Source organism: Staurois parvus, unplaced genomic scaffold, assembly GCF_062004578.1.
Source record: "Staurois parvus isolate SC_StPar_1 unplaced genomic scaffold, SC_StPar_1.0 ptg002801l, whole genome shotgun sequence".
Classification (NCBI taxonomy): Eukaryota; Metazoa; Chordata; class Amphibia; order Anura; family Ranidae; genus Staurois; species Staurois parvus.
Window position 1 is genome coordinate 44643 of NW_028320597.1, and position 17529 is coordinate 62171.

At 48.4% G+C, this 17529-nt stretch overlaps 1 protein-coding gene across 4 annotated transcripts in view; it reads right to left on the reverse strand.

Annotated features, from left to right (window-relative positions):
* Positions 1–872: 872 nt before the first annotated feature.
* The window catches only part of MORF4L1 (mortality factor 4 like 1), an 82520-nt gene continuing 65863 nt past the window's right edge, over positions 873–17529 (reverse strand). For 3 of the 4 annotated variants that reach the window (XM_089666722.1, XM_089666724.1, XM_089666725.1), the window contains 7 exons: positions 14957–14982; positions 14779–14867; positions 9431–9532; positions 8306–8394; positions 5167–5339; positions 4992–5076; positions 873–3176 (listed from right to left, as the gene is read on the reverse strand). In XM_089666722.1, coding sequence (XP_089522848.1) covers positions 3092–3176; positions 4992–5076; positions 5167–5339; positions 8306–8394; positions 9431–9532; positions 14779–14867; positions 14957–14982 — 649 coding nt within the window. In that variant the 3' untranslated portion in view covers positions 873–3091. The remainder of the gene's footprint in view (positions 3177–4991; positions 5077–5166; positions 5340–8305; positions 8395–9430; positions 9533–14778; positions 14868–14956; positions 14983–17529) is intronic. The other variant, XM_089666723.1, reaches the window with a different exon arrangement.

The following is a 17529-nucleotide window of genomic DNA, read 5'->3' on the forward strand; positions in this document are numbered from 1 at the left end:
ACCCCGGAAACCACTAAACAGCTCATCCACTCCCTCATCATATCACAACTGGACTACTGCAACTCCCTCCTCACTGGCCTGCCTCGCCACAGGCTATCCCCGCTTCAGTCCATCCTGAATACGGAGGCCAGACTCATCCACCTTACCAACCGCTCCGTATCCACCACCCCCCTCTGCCAATCCCTCCACTGGCTCCCGATTGCCCAACGGATCAAATTCAAACTGCTAACATTGAAAGCTGTCCACCATACTGCCCCAAATTACATCACCGACCTGATATCCAAGTACCACCCAACACGTACTCTCCGCTCCTCACAAGACCTCCTTCTCTCTAGTTCCCTGGTCTCCTCCTCCCATGCCCGCCGCCAGGATATCACCCATCCTCTGGAACTCCCTACCCCAATCCATCAGACTATCACCTACTCTCCTCTCCTTTAGGCGCACCCTGAAAACCCACCTCTTCAGGGAAGCCTACCCCACCCCCTGCTAACTTGCCGACCTCGTCCACTCTTCCTACCACCCCATCCCCCACAGCTATCTCCTCCTGTACCACTATCCCCTCCCTCCTAGATTGTAAGCTCCAAGGAGCAGGGCCCTCGAACCCCTCGTGTATTGTCTCATGTTCTTTCCCCCACTATAATGTACAGCGCTGAGCGAATTGTTGGCACTATATAAATACTGTATAATAATCATGGTGCTTGCCTGGCGTCCTGGATCCAAAACAGTGGCAGGATCCTCACGTGCAGTAATCCCTCAAAATGCGGCGGGTGCAAGCGTCACACCAGGCACCCTCCAGCAGGAAACATCAACTTACACCAAACTGAATTAACCCCGGCCATCCTGGAGCAAAAAAAACCCCAAACACACACGCGTCAAATTTGTAATGCACACCATGGCATTAACAGCACCTTTATTTTATAGAACATCTTTTGTACATTTAAAGCAAAACATAAAACAAGTTCATGCATTAAAAGACATTTCTGAACATCAAGGACCATGCTCAGCATAGTGCTGCTCGAATTTCTAACGGCAGAGAGAACGTCCAGCCCTGTGGAATGGCCAACGTAGCATCACTGCAGCCTGACAACCCAGGAGCAGCTGCCTGTCAATCAGGGACCCGTTGTCCCCGTCGCATCAAACACATTTCAGTATTGAACGCATTAAGTCGCAGGAACGCTCAGAACGGAGCGCTTTGTGCTCATCCGCTGCTTTTTAATCCAAAAACTTGGGTGGGTGTGGCTGTGAACACCCCTCCACCTTCATGCCCAACAAAAATCAGTACAGATATGCAGAACGAACATTTTAGGTCTCTTAAAACAGCTACACGACAAATTTAGTTTTTTTTTTTAAATGGTCACCAAATTCCGAGGTTTTGACACCCAAATGCAGAAATGCTACCGGACAAGCAGTTACTGTTATCAAACAAGAAAATAACAGGTAATGAGTCGAAAAGCACTTCTAGAAGGTGGGTGCATAACACTGCCGGCCACCCCCATCTGCCAGCATTTTCCCTCTCTATGCCCCCCACAGCCCTTCAGATCAGAACAGGGGAGTAAAAAAAAAAAAAAAAAAAGAAAAAAAAATATATATAGAATTGTTATGTCCTCCTGGCCGGGTTGGTGAATCAGTCTCTAGGTAGATGGATAAAACAAAAAAAAACCCCAAAAAAAAATTAAATATGTAGAATTGCTATTTCCTCCTGGCCAGTTTGGTGAATCGGTCTCTAGGTAGATGGATAAAAAAATAAAAATATGTATAGAATTGTTATGTCCTCCTGGCCGGGTTGGTGAATCAGTCTCTAAGTAGATTGATAAAAACAAAAAAAACACAAACAAAAAAAAAAAAATTAAATATGTAGAATTGTTATTTCCTCCTGGCTGGGTTGGTGAATTAGTCTCTAGGTAGAGTGATATATAAAAAAAAAAAAAAAAATGAAATTATGTATAGAATTGCCATTTCCTCCTGGCCAGTTTGGTGAATTGGTCTCTAGGTAGATGGATAAAAAAATAAAAATATGTATAGAATTGTTATGTCCTCCTGGCCGGGTTGGTGAATCAGTCTCTAAGTAAATGGATAAAAAAAAAAAAAAACACAGAAAGAAAAAAAAAAAAAAAAATTAAATTATGTAAAGAATTGTTATGTCCTCCTGGCCGGGTTGGTGAATCAGTCTCTAGGTAGACTGATAAAAAAAAAAACAAAAAAACCAAAAACACAGAAAGAAAAAAAAAAAAAAGATTAAATTATGTATAGAATTGTTATGTCCTCCTGGCTGGGTTGGTGAATCAGTCTCTAGGTAGATTGATATAAAAAAAACAAAAAACAAAAAAAAAAACAAAAAAAAACAAAAAACCCCAACATTACAAACCTACAGAGAACGATCTTTTAAAATAAAGTTGCACTGAAGATAAAAATGAAGACGACATGAGGGGCGTGACGGGCTTCAAGTGAGGTTAGGGTGTCGTTTTGGTCCCGGGGGCCCATACAAAATCCCACTAAATAGTGAACGAACATGAAGTTAGGAATACGTTAACAAAAATACAAGGCATCCGATAGGCAAATTTGTTTTTTTTTTTCTTTTTTGTTTTTTTTTTTAAAAGAAGTCCACGATGTTACCAGCAGCCTTGTTGTCCCAGAACACCTTAAGAACCGTTTTTTTCAGCGCCAAGATCTTCCAGATGGGAGTGGCCCAATGCCAGGGCATGAGAGTACATATCACGTGAACAATATACCGAGGCTGCAAACCACACAATCACCAGGAAAGCGGTACTAGAAAGCTGGGGAGACGCTCTGATTTCAGTTCAGAAATAGTCCTCAGCCACGCACCCAATGTGTCTAGAAGTCACCATAATACTGGACAAAGTTCAGATGTCTCCGGTCACCAATAAAACATGGCTACCTCGGGTCTGAAGGCGAAGCCGATGGTCTTGAGCCTCCCCCTCCCCCCACCTTAACAATCCACGAGATCATTCACAATGAAGAAACACGCATTCTTCTCATCCGCCAGTCACTTGTAAGGTCACGCTAGAATGATGGCGAGCAAGCCTTGGGACGCTCGCTGCTACACCTTCAGCAGAAACGATCGATGAGGAGACTATACGGCCTTCCTGTGGTATTCGGGGGGTGCAACCTCATAGTCGCTGGCACTGAACAACGTGGAGGAATTTTTGGCCAAATACCTGGAAAGTAGGAGCAAGAAATAAAACAAAATTAACAAATAAAAAAGTTAACAGTTTAACCACTTAAAGTGTTACTAAACCCCGGGACCCGGCACTCACTGTATCCGCTCTCCCTCCGGGACCCGGCACTCACTGTATCCGCTCTCCCTCCGGGACCCGGCGCTCACTGTATCTGCTCTCCCTCCGGGACCCGGCGCTCACTGTATCTGCTCTCCCTCCGGGACCCGGCGCTCACTATATCCGCTCTCCCTCCGAGACCCGGCGCTCACTATATCCGCTCTCCCTCCGGGACCCGGCGCTCACTATATCCGCTCTCCCTCCGGGACCCGGCGCTCACTATATCCGCTCTCCCTCCGGGACCCAGCGCTCACTATATCCGCTCTCCCTCCGGGACCCGGCGCTCACTATATCCGCTCTCCCCGGACCCCGCATTCACTATATCCGCTCTCCCCGGACCCCGCATTCACTATATCCGCTCTCCCCGGACCCCGCATTCACTATATCCGCTCTCCCCGGACCCCGCATTCACTATATCCGCTCTCCCCGGACCCCGCATTCACTATATCCGCTCTCCCCGGACCCCGCATTCACTATATCCGCTCTCCCCGGACCCCGCATTCACTATATCCGCTCTCCCCGGACCCCGCATTCACTATATCCGCTCTCCCCGGACCCCGCATTCACTATATCCGCTCTCCCCGGACCCCGCATTCACTATATCCGCTCTCCCCGGACCCCGCATTCACTATATCCGCTCTCCCCGGACCCCGCATTCACTATATCCGCTCTCCCCGGACCCCGCATTCACTATATCCGCTCTCCCCGGACCCCGCATTCACTATATCCGCTCTCCCCGGACCCCGCATTCACTATATCCGCTCTCCCCGGACCCCGCATTCACTATATCTGGTCTCCCCGGACCCCGCATTCACTATATCCGTTCTCCCTGGACCCCGCATTCACTATATCCGTTCTCCCCGGACCCTGCATTCACTATATCCCCTCTCCCCGGACCCCACATTCACTATAAGTGTTTTTCTTATAAAATTTTGCAAATAAATCTTTCTTCAGAAATCTTGGTCAAAATTTATTCAGTTATTTTATAAAAAAAAAACATTTTCTAAATTTTTTTACATTTTTATTTTTTTTTATATTGTTTTTTTTGTACATACTGACACCCTAGCAGTACAGTACTACTTGTGGGGGGGTGAAGATTTTTTTTTTTCTTGCACGGATTCTCCTTCTCTCTGGCTGCATTCTTGCAGCCATTGAGAAATACTGTGTGAGCTGTGATTGGTCAGAGCTTGTCACATGGTACAAGGCTGTTGTGAATAGCCCTGTACCATGTGATCTGTGATCATTCACAGATTTCACACGTAGTAAGCAATGATGTCAGAAGTGACATCTTGCTTACTACTCTTCATGTGATCACTGATTGGCCAATCAGTGATCACATGATCAGGAGCTCACACAGAGGTCCCGTACAGCGATTGGTGTTCCGCTGTGTCCAGGGGACACAGCGGGCACCGGATCGCGGTGCTGCGCGCTCCCACGGAGCGCACACAATCCAAAATGGCGGCCGCCATTTATAAACAGCAACCCGCCACTGCACTGCTTCCGTCCGTTTATATACATGGGCCGGACGGGAAGTGGTTAAAATCCAAATAAAAGTAGTTTTACTTATGTTCGCTCTGCAGACCCAACACAATACAGTCCGTCAGCTCATTGCGTGCCACAGACAGCAGACCTCAGGTGTATGGACTGTCAGGAGAACAGAATTATCTACAAAGCTACAAATCACAAGAAATCACTCACTTCAGGAAGTCATGCAGGTAGTTCAGCAGAAGGGCCAGACTCTTCTCATCCAATGGAGTGTATGATAACATTGCCCCAATACGAACTATATGGACCAGAGCAAAAAAAGGTGAATGTAGGACGAGTAGAACAATACTAAAGAGTAATACAGAATACCAGAATAGGCATTGCTTACCAAAAAGGCGTAGCAGGTGGGGAGCACCATAGACTTGGGACATGGGGGCATCGGGGTGATCCGCCAAGATATCCGCATACTGAGGGCGCTCAAACTTGTACAGCAGCTGCGTGCCCAGCATGACATTAAAATATTCCTTAATACCCGCTACAACTTCATTCACTGCATACTCCCTGCAAGAAGGAGGAGGCAAGTCAATATATAAACAGGTATGCAATGATTATGCGCAATAGAGACATGGAAGCTGTACACGACAGCCATCTTGTTTTTCATGAACAATAATCTTTCTCCCCTCCTGAAACTGGAATGTGTAGCTGTAACGGACTTCAATAGAGCCTCTTATGTTAATTAAAACACAAATAGATGCCAGCGTACAGGGCAGTAAACGGCTAGTCTTGGCAGGCAGTTTGTTTCCACGAACCATGGAAAACACTTTCCTTTGCCCTATCGTAAAACAATAACTCAGTCAAGCCGTCACACATAACCTGTAAGGCCAGTTAGGCTCTAGGAATGCAGAGTGTGCCATAAAACGTCCACATACAATTCATAGAATTCAACAGGAACAGGACACATTAATATTATGGGCAGCACAGTGGCTAAATGGTTAGCATTTCCGCCTGACAGTACTAGGGTCATTGGTTCGAATCCCAGCCACGGCACCACCTGCCTGGAGTTTGCATGTTCTCCCTGTGCCTGCGTGGGTTTCCTCCAGGCACTCCAGTTTCCTCCCAAACTCCAAAGACATGCTGGGAGGTTAATTGGATCCTGTCTAAATTGTCCCTAGTATGGGTATGTATGAATGTGAGTTAGGGACCTTAGATTGTACACCTCTTGAGGGTTAGGGACTGATGTGAATGTACAATATATAGGTGTTAAGCGCGGCATAAACTGATGGCGCTATATAAGTACCTGAAATAAATAAATACATATTAGGTATATATTTGAATAGGGAATATCATACCGAACACATCAAGGTCATACATGACTGTTCGCACATAGAAAAGGGGAGAAAGAAGTCTCCTCCTTCCTGGGTGATAAAGGTACTCTGTGTTTGGTATACCTGGGTACAAAATATAATTCTGAATAATATTCTACCAGTCGCTAGAATACCACCTGCACATACTGAAGTTATTAGTATGAAACTGTAGTTGGGACTTGGTCATAAACTTGGTGACGTAGCACCCATCCCCAAAACCAGGTGAGTGGTCAGTTGTTCTCAGGCGACAGCCCTTTGATATCATAGAAAAGGACTGACCGAATCTAGTAAGAGCTCTCGTTTAACATCAATCAGGAAACATCTAACGGACTTGAGAGCCAAGGCAACATTTTTATTCGGACAATTGGACTCGACTAAAACCGGGACTTTGCCAGTATTCTGCCTTCTTAACTCCTTTTTATTTCTCGGTTGCTTGATTGTTCTGTCTTTGTAACATCTTTTTCGGTAAATATTTTAATTGCACCATTTTGACCTTTTTATATAGGGATGCACCTAAATTTCAGTGGCCGAAATGTAAAAAAAAAAAAAAAAAAAAAAAAAGCACCAATACAGGTGCCAAAAGAAGCCTGCCGCCCTTTGCACCACCGCTCTGTAGTTCTCAGCCTTACCTGTGAAACTATCAAACAATTCCTGGCACTGGGCATAGAGATGAGTGAAAGACAGATGGCCTCCACTCATCTCTATGCCACTCTCTCTGACTGGAGCGATATCACTTCTGGTTCCGTCCTTTTTTTTTTTTTATAAAAGTACTAGATCAATGTTTTTTGATCCAATGCTTCACATTGCAGAGGAGAGATGAGGGGTCTTATTGACCTCATATCTCTCCATAAAGAGGACCTGTCACTAATTTCTAGCACAAGGGATGCATGCATTTCTTGTGACAATAAAAGTGATGATTTTTTATTTTTTTTTTTTTAAAAGGGACAGTGCAAAAAAAAAAAAATTTAAAGTGCCGCTGTTCTCGCGTGTAGTGGTGAACGCATACGTAGGCCACGCCCACACATGTAAGCGGTGTTCAGACCACACACGTGAGGTATCGCCACAAACATCAGAGCGAGAGCAATAATTCTCGCACTAGACCTCTAACTTTACACTGCTAACCTGTAAAAATGTTTAACCCCTTCACGCCGGTGCCTCCCGGCCCTTTAAGAGTTTCAGAAGCCGGGACGGGCGAGGTTTAGGGGTCATGTGACCGCCATGATGCGTCGTCATGGCGGTCACATAATTGGGAAAGGTCCCGATTGAAAGAGGAGACCGGGACCTTTCCAAGAGTACCGGACATGTGTGCTGGGAGCCCGGAGGGCGCGCACTCTCGGCACATGTCCTTTTTCAATAGAACGCAAATGTATGGCAGCTCGGCCTCTAGGCCCAGACGCGAGGAGGCCGCACATTTGCGTTCGGCCGGCTTGAAGTTAAAGCATCACCCATGGAAATTTTTAAGTACCGCAGTTTCACGCCATTCCACGAGCGTGCGTAATTTTAAAGCGTGACATGTTGGGCATCTATTTACTCAACGTAACATCCTCTATCATATTTTACTAAAAAATTGGGGTATATACGGTTTTATTTTGTTTTTTTAATCAAAGTGTATTTTTTTCCCAAAATACATATATTCATTTTTAAAAACTGCGCATGTCGGTGTTCGGCCAAGTGCATTTTGAATTTTCGGTTTCAGCACCAGAATTTTCATTTCGGTGCACCACTAGTAATAAACCATATTTTGAAAAGTGTTGAACGGTCTTCTAAAGCTTTTAATGCACACTTGAAGAGACAGGGATTCTTTAGAGTGCTACTGTATGTAACAATCCTCTGAATATCCCGGTCTGTGGTGACAGCCTATGACAGCCTGGGTTCACACAGGAGCAGTGGGGAAACTGCTTGAGATTTGGATGGAAATCGCATTCCTGTTCAAATCACATGCTATTCTTTGCAGTGCCATCTGCATCCATACATTTAGTATTGCTGCAAATCACCACAAAGTATTGGCACTCGTACCCGACGATCAACAAAGGGTATCTCTGCATCCCTATTCGCCATTTAACTGTAATAAAGGTTATATGTACATTTCTTTAAATCGTTTTATAAAAGAAAAAAAAAAACAAAAACACACACAATCTATTTTTATTCAGCGACGGTACGTACTTGTTGTCTGTGTTCCCCCTGGATTTCTTGTAAGTAGCATATTCTTCAAGAATAGTTTCCACATTCTTCTTGGCAGGCAGATTAAACAACTACAAAAGAATGAGAAAAAACTGTATAACGTATAAAACCGATACAATTGGGGCCATTTTAGGGATGTCATGAACTTACATTTTAACCATCTCCCGGTTCTCCAGTTCTGGGAGGATGTCACATGACGTCCTCCCACTCTAACCGCACAGCGATCGGTGGTACTCTGTCTCTCTCAGACACAGCGGATCACCGATCAAAAAACGGAAAGAGCCGAAGAGATCGGCTCAGTCATGTGATCAGCTGTGTCCAATCACAGCTGATCGCATGTATATAGGGTAATACCGGTTATCTCTCCTCACGAGCTGTCACGCTGGGAGAGGAGAGGAGAGCCGGTAATCGGCATTCCGGAGGGGACATCTACACTGATCATCAGGGCACTGATGATCAGTGTAGCCCCAGCAGCGCCACCTGTCAGTGTCCATCAATGCCACCTGCCAGTGCTCATCAGTGCCACCTGCCAGTGCCCATCAGTGTCACATCAATGCCACATATCAGTGCCGCCTATCAGTGCCTTTCAGTGCTGCCTATCAGTGCCACCTAACAGTGCCATATATGAGTGCTGCCTTTCAGTGCCCATCAGTGATGCCTGTCAATGCCTATCAGTGCCAACTACCAGTGCCTCCTCATCAGTGCCACCTATTAGTGCCCATTACTGAAGCCTTATTAACACACATCAGTGAAGGAGAAAAATCACTTATTTACAAAATTTTAAAACAAAAACTAAGAAAGTTTTTTTCTTCCAAAATTTTCAGTTTTTGGCTTGTTTAGCAAAAAATAAAAAACCCCGAGGGGATTAAATGCCACCAAAAGAAAGCTCTGTCTCAAAAAAAATGATACAAATTTCATATGGGTACATTGTTGCATGACCGCGCAATTGTCATTCAAAGTGTGACAGCGCTGAAAGCTGAAAATTGGCCTGGACTGGATGCGGGTAGAAGTGCCCTGTAGGCGAGGGGTTAAAACCCCCCCTGCTGTCAGGTCCGTACGGCCTACAGACCTGGCAGTGAAAAGGTTAATGCAGTCTCACTCCAGTACCTGTTTCTGACGTGTGATGAGATCCCAGTCATCCACAAGCCAGGGTTTCAGTTCCTCAGGTATCTTCACTTTAACTTCAACTCTATTCATAAAAGTCTCCTCCTACCAACAAAAACACAAAACTTCAGGTAAATACAGAAAATAACATTTTGTAAGAAGTTTGATAGCTGGAAATGCCAAACATGTCCTAAAGGGGACCTGTCAGGTCTGTTTTTCAATTTCAAGTGCTTGTATGACAACGCCTTCATCTGCTTTTCTCTATAGGAATGACATTTTTGTTTCGCTATCATCCAGGGTCAGTACCCAGTTTCCCCAAAAACAAGACCTAGTTGTGATCAGGGCTTTTTTTCAGCTGGAACATTGCGGAACGCCATTCCGCCACTGACCCTGCGCACACCCATATCTACTGTCTCTTATAAACACAGAAGCGAGACTGAAGTGACAGCACCATCCGCTCCCTCAGAACCCCCCCACCTCCGTACTCGCCATCCGCTCCCACAGAACCCCCCCACCTCCGTACTCACCATCCGCTCCCACAGAACCCCCCCACCTCCGTACTCACCATCCGCTCCCACAGAACCCCCCTACCTCCGTACTCACCATCCGCTCCCACAGAACCCCCCTACCTCCGTACTCACCATCCGCTCCCACAGAACCCCCCTACCTCCGTACTCACCATCCGCTCCCACAGAACCCCCCTACCTCCGTACTCACCGTCCGCTCCCACAGAACCCCCCCACCTCCGTACTCACCATCCGCTCCCACAGAACCCCCCTACCTCCGTACTCACCATCCGCTCCCACAGAACCCCCCCTACCTCTGTACTCACCGTCCGCTCCCACAGAACCCCCTACCTCTGTACTCACCGTCCGCTCCCACAAAACCCCCCTACCTCCGTACTCACCGTCCGCTCCCACAGAACCACTCCCACCTCCGTACTCACCGTCCGCTCCCACAGAACCCCCCCACCTCCGTACTCACCGTCCGCTCCCACAGAACCCCCCCACCTCCGTACTCACCGTCCGCTCCCACAGAACCCCCCCACCTCCGTACTCACCGTCCGCTCCCACAGAACCCCCCCACCTCCGTACTCACCGTCCGCTCCCACAGAACCCCCCCACCTCCGTACTCACCGTCCGCTCCCACAGAACCACTCCCACCTCCGTACTCACTGTGGGACAGGGAAGGAACAGATATCTGCGGGGTGCAGTGTGCAGTGTGTTTAGGGGCGGGGCATCTTCTCCAGCAGCCTAATGCATGGAAGCCGATGCCCCAGGGGTGATCACCGGCCAGTGGGGAAGAGGTGGAGCGGTAAATGCGCTTGGTGCACTGTGTGGGAAGATAGGACCCGAAACGGGAGTTACTATAGAGAGGGGCCGGCTGCTGACTGCTGTGCTTTGCAAAGTTAGCTAACCATATGAGGGCAGTGGAGGGGGGATGGGCAAAGGTGAGCTGCAGTGAGGTGTTGCAGAGGTAAATTGAGTCAGGTGAGTTGCAGACAGGGTGCATAGGTCAGCTGCGGCTGGGGGGTGCAGAGGTGAGCTGAGTTGCAACCCACCTTTGCCCCCCGCAGCCACACCTCTGCACCCCCGTCTGCGGCTCACCTCTGCACCCCCGTCTGCGGCTCACCTCTGCACCCCCGTCTGCGGCTCACCTGTCAAGTCACCCCTGCAACACCTGACTGCAGCTCACAACTGTCATCAGCCGGCCCTCTCTATAGTAACCCTCATCCACAACTGCCTGCAGCTCACCTCTGCACCCCCTGTCCACACATTTAAAAAATAAGACCTACCCCGAAAATAAGACCAAGTGTGTTTTTTTAAGCCAAAAAAAAAAAAATATATATAAGACAGTGTCTTATTTTCGGGAACACACGGTAACTACTTTCTGGATTTCAAAGCTGGCTCAGAGAAGATACAATCCCTTCAATCCTGGTGCCAATTTTCCTTCTGCCAGTAGCAGATTAATGACACCTCAGCCTAAGCAAAGTCACTGGACTGACGCTCAAAGATGGATTTTTAATAAAAAGGTGATGTTTTCTGGAAAAAAGATGCTGCTTTTGTTTGACACTTCAGGAAGAGATTCACAGAACCTGCAAAAACACAGTGCCTCTTGGAGTCGGGTTAGTGTGAACCGAGCCTACTACTGTCACTGGGTGCCTCCCTGGCACTGCGGGAGGGAAAACACTGGCTTGCTTCATGGAAATATACCGCAGGAGTTCCCTGTATGATAGGGATTTGTCTCCTTTCCCTCCTCCATCCTGAACATGGACCTAGAAATTCTCAGGACAAAACCACGGTTTACAGATAAAGAGGATTTGTGAACATTAAACCTCCATTCACTGATCTCTCTGCTTGACATGCTGACAACAAGCAAATCTTGAAGCAGTCAGACCAGTAATTTGGGTGCGATATTCAAAGCAGAATCTCATTACCATTTTAACCACTTCCAGTCCGGACACTTTCACCCCCTCCCTGCCCCCAGGCCAAATTTTCACCTTTCAGCGCTATCACACTTTGAATGACAATTGCGCGGTCATGCAACATTTGTACCCATATGCATTTTTTAGCTTTTTTTTTTTTTTTTTGAGACAGATACAACTTTATTTTGGTGGTAATTATTCACCGCTGGGATTTTTATTTTTTGCTATATAAATGAAAAAGTCCAAACATTTTGAAAAAAACGTGTTTTTCTTATATGTTTCAAATAAAGATTTCTTCATAAATCTTGGCCAAAAATGTATTCCTCTATCTTTTTAGTTAAAAAAAAAAAAAAAAAAAACCCGAATTGGTTTATAACCAAAAACCTTTTTTTACATTTTTATTCTTTTTTTATTTTATGGGTTTTTTTAACACATTCTGTCACCCTAGCAGTACAGTGTTTTTTTTTTGGTTTTTTTTTTTTACACTGGTTGCTTTTACACCCATAAAGGCTGTAAAAGCAATCATTTCTCCTTCTTGAGAAATACTGTGTGAGCTGTGATTGGTCAGAGCTTGTCACATGGTACAAGGCTGTTGTGAATAGCACTGTACTATGTGACCTCGGTGATCATTCACAGATTTCACACGTAGTAAGCAATGATGTCAGAAGTGACATTTTGCTTACTACTATTCATGTGATCATTGATTGGCCAATCAGTAATCACATGATGGGGACCTCACACAGAGGTCCCATGCACCGGATCGCGGTGCCGTGCGCTGGACTGCGGTGCCGTGCGCTCCCAGGAAGCATGCACAGGCAGGGAAGTGGGAGGACGTTTATAATTGGCCACCCGCTCCTCCACTGGTCCCTTCCAGACGTTTATGTACATGGGCCGGATGGGAAGTGGCTAAATAGCAACTGAGGTATTCTATAAGTCATTGTCATGGCGGTCTTAGCTAGCCACAGTACAGGGATATTGAATTAAAATTCAAGGAGTTCCAGTCATTAACATTTTCATCCAACAGGGGTCCAAATCAAAGGTTTGTGCTATGACTCGGTTTCTTCATATCACAGACCCTCCCCCCCCCCCCACATTACAGTTTCCCCTTTACATCACAGACCCCCGTTTACACTACAGTGGCTCCTTTTAAATCACAGCAAGCCCATTCACATTACAGTGCCTGCTTTAAATCACAGCCCCCCTTTGCATCCAAATCCCCTCCATTTTACATCATAGCACCTCCTTTACCTAGATGTGTGTGCCCCCTTCACATCATAGCCCCCACCTTTTTCATCACCGTCGTGAGCCCCACCTCACATCAATGTCCTCCTCCCCTTCACATCACAGCCCCCTTCCGTACATCCTAGTCCTTCACAGCCCCCCCTTAACTGGATCGCAGCTCCCATCACAGCACCCCCCCTTAACTGAATCCCAGCTCCCGTCACAGCCCCCCTTTAACTGAATCCCAGCTCCCGTCACAGCCCTCCTTCCTCGAATCCCAGCTCCCGTCACAGCCCTCCTTCCTCGAATCCCAGCTCCCGTCACAGCCCTCCTTCCTCGAATCCCAGCTCCCGTCACAGCCCTCCTTCCTCGAATCCCAGCTCCCGTCACAGCACTCCTTCCTCGAATCCCAGCTCCCGTCACAGCACTCCTTCCTCGAATCCCAGCTCCCGTCACAGCCCTCCTTCCTCGAATCCCAGCTCCCGTCACAGCCCTCCTTCCTCGAATCCCAGCTCCCGTCACAGCCCTCCTTCCTCGAATCCCAGCTCCCGTCACAGCCCTCCTTCCTCGAATCCCAGCTCCCGTCACAGCCCTCCTTCCTCGAATCCCAGCTCCCGTCACAGCCCTCCTTCCTCGAATCCCAGCTCCCGTCACAGCCCTCCTTCCTCGAATCCCAGCTCCGGTCACAGCCCTCCTTCCTCGAATCCCAGCTCCCGTCACAGCCCTCCTTCCTCGAATCCCAGCTCCCGTCACAGCCCTCCTTCCTCGAATCCAGTCACAGCCCTCCTTCCTCGAATCCCAGCTCCACTCACAGCACTCCTTCCTTGAATCCCAGCTCCAGTCACAGCACTCCCTCCTTGCACCCCCAGTTCCCCCCCTTACTTGCATCCCAGTACCCTTCTCATCCCTCCTTTTTGTGCACCCCAGTTCCCTTTACAGCTTCCCTTTACTTGCATCCCAGTCCTCTTCTCAACCCCCCCTTCCTTGCACCCCAGTCCACTTCATGCCCCCCATACTGCTTAACCCCATTCCTTGTGCCCCCCCCCCCCCCCCAGACCACTTCACAGCTGCCCTTCCTTGCACTCCAGTACTCTTTACAACTCCTTTTTTGTATACTGGTCCCCTTCATAGCCCCCATGTCCTCCCTTCCGTGCAGCCCAGTCCCCTTTATATGAATCCCCCCTCCCTTACACTACCCCATGCCGATCACACCCCTCCTATAACCTTTTCAATGCTGCCTTACACAGCAGGTAGAAGGCAAGGCATGTCTGGACAGAGGGCGGGACATGCTTTTCATGTTAACAGGCAAGTGATTGGTTGCTGGCAACCAATCAACAGCTTGTTAATGTGAAAAGCTGGGTAGCTCCTGCCCACTGGCTGGACATGATGTGCCTTCTGCCTGGGGGAGGGGGGATTTGGGAAAGGAGTGGCGGAGCCGCGGTCAGACTGTCATACGGTCAGTTTGTGGAACGCAGTCCGCCATTTAGTTGTGCCTGACCTAGTATACATCCTTCACAGTCAGGGTACAAGGACACGTGGCACCCACCACCCTACGCCTTGTGTCTTCACTACATTTGTTAGGTTATATACCTCATCTTTATCATGTGGATGTGGTTGGGTATACATTACACCAGCTCTATCATACGGCGTGATGCTGCTGACGTGGGTCGAGAGTAAGGTGAAGCAATGGACATAAGATACCTACACTCTCAACAGTGGGATCCACTCGGGCCCGCTTCTTCCGTGGTGGCTGAGGAGCATCGCTGGTACTGGTGCCCTCTCCACTCCCAGGGGCTAATTAGCAAAAAAAAAAAAAAATGCTGTAATGGGGGAAAGAGGAAGAAAGAAGGATAGGTGACCATTTAAAAAGGTCGGAAACCTACCTTTTTGCTTGTTTTTCTTGGTTTTCCTGAAGAAAAGAAAAAAATAAAATAAATAAAATTAACAAATCTTCTGTCAAGATACTGTAGCTAGTCATTCCAAAAGTCATTTTCCCAATCAGAAGTTATGTAACTGTTCACTAAGAGCTTCCTGCTCAGCCACCTGCAATAGATTATAGTTGGGGGGGGGAAGCTTATGTATCCTTCAGTAATTTTTTTTGTTTTATCCTGTTTTTGGCAATGTGGAAATTTTCTCTCTTAAAAAACTACTTGTCCAAGGGACTAAATTGGAGTCTTAAAGTGTTACTAGGCCCCAGACCCTGCCTACATCCCGGTCTCCCCGGACCCTGCCATTCAATATACCCCGCTCTCCCCGGACCCCGCATTCACTAGATCCGCTCTCCCCGGACCCCGCATTCACTAGATCCGCTCTCCCCGGACCCCGCATTCACTATATCCCCTCTCCCCGGACCCCGCATTCACTATATCCCCTCTCCCCGGACCCCGCATTCACTATATCCCCTCTCCCCGGACCCCGCATTCACTATATCCCCTCTCCCCGGACCCCGCAATTCACTATATCCGCTCTCCCCGGACCCCGCAATTCACTATATCCGCTCTCCCCGGACCCCACCATTCACTATATCCGCTCTCCCCGGACCCCGCATTCACTATATCCGCTCTCCCCGAGTCCTGCCATTCACTATATCCGCTCTCCCCGAGTCCTGCCATTCACTATATCCGCTCTCCCCGGACCCCGCCATTCACTACATCCGCTCTCCCCGGACCCCGCATTCACTAGATCCGCTCTCCCCGGACCCCGCATTCACTGTATCCGCTCTCCCCGGACCCCGCATTCACTGTATCCGCTCTCCCCGGACCCCGCATTCACTGTATCCGCTCTCCCCGGACCCCGCATTCACTAGATCCGCTCTCCCCGGACCCCGCATTCACTAGATCCCCTCTCCCCGGACCCCGCATTCACTATATCTGCTCTCCCCGGACCCCGCATTCACTATATCCGCTCTCCCCGAGTCCTGCCATTCACTATATCCGCTCTCCCCGAGTCCTGCCATTCACTATATCCGCTCTCCCCGAGTCCTGCCATTCACTATATCCGCTCTCCCCGGACCCCGCCATTCACTACATCCGCTCTCCCCGGACCCCGCATTCACTAGATCCGCTCTCCCCGGACCCCGCATTCACTGTATCCGCTCTCCCCGGACCCCGCATTCACTGTATCCGCTCTCCCCGGACCCCGCATTCACTGTATCCGCTCTCCCCGGACCCCGCATTCACTAGATCCGCTCTCCCCGGACCCCGCATTCACTATATCCCCTCTCCCCGGACCCCACCATTCACTATATCTGCTCTCCCCGGACCCCGCATTCACTATATCCGCTCTCCCCGAGTCCTGCCATTCACTATATCCGCTCTCCCCGAGTCCTGCCATTCACTATATCCGCTCTCCCCGAGTCCTGCCATTCACTATATCCGCTCTCCCCGGACCCCGCCATTCACTACATCCGTTCTCCCCGGACCCCGCATTCACTATATCCGCTCTCCAAGGACCCCGCATTCACTGTATCCGCTCTCCCCGGACCCCGCATTCACTGTATCCGCTCTCCCCGGACCCCGCATTCACTGTATCCGCTCTCCCCGGACCCCGCATTCACTGTATCCGCTCTCCCCGGACCCCGCATTCACTATATCCGCTCTCCCCGGACCCCGCATTCACTATATCCGCTCTCCCCGGACCCCGCATTCACTAAATCCGCTCTCCCCGGACCCTGCAGTCACTAAATCCGCTCTCCCCGGACAGGATCAAACTTGGAGTATAACAAGCATGCTTTCCTGCATCTACAGACTGATTGTACTGTTGTGGGTTCAGTAACACTTTAATCTAATTGTCCCTCATGACAATCTACTGCACCCCAGGGACTAGCACGGAGGGAAAAAGCCTTGCAGTGTCCTCAAGATCAGGGCTCTAAATGCTCAGCAGAAGCGCATCTGCTGAGCAAGTAAGAATCAAACCCCCCCCCCCCCCCGAAAGCCCCCACTACATTCCTTCAGGTTACCCTCGTACACAGAAGCATTTGGGTGCTCAGTACAAGCGCATGTTAAGCAGCCAAACCACACTCTGGTGTTACCTCCGTTAACCACTTTTTTACCCCCTTCATGACGAGGTTATGTTTTACAGCATGGCGCTACTTTAACTGGTAATTGTGCGGTCATGCAGCGCAGTACCCAAATAAAATTTATATAATTTTATCCAAAGAGCTTTCTTTTGGTGGTATTTTATAATCACTGTTTTTTATATTTTTTGTGATCTAAAATAAAAACCCAAAATTTTGAAAACAAAAAAAAAACAAAAAAAAAACACAACTACACGACAGCACGTTGCTGCTGTCTGAAGAGAGCTCTGTGTTTACCAACACAGAGACCTCTCCTGTCATTCCCTGATCTGAGCAGAAGAATCCAGCCATAAATCATTGGCCAGGCCCCGCAGCAAATGATAGCACAGTCTTCCGCATTTGCGAGAGGACCAGGCAGAAAGCCGTTGTGACGTACACGCA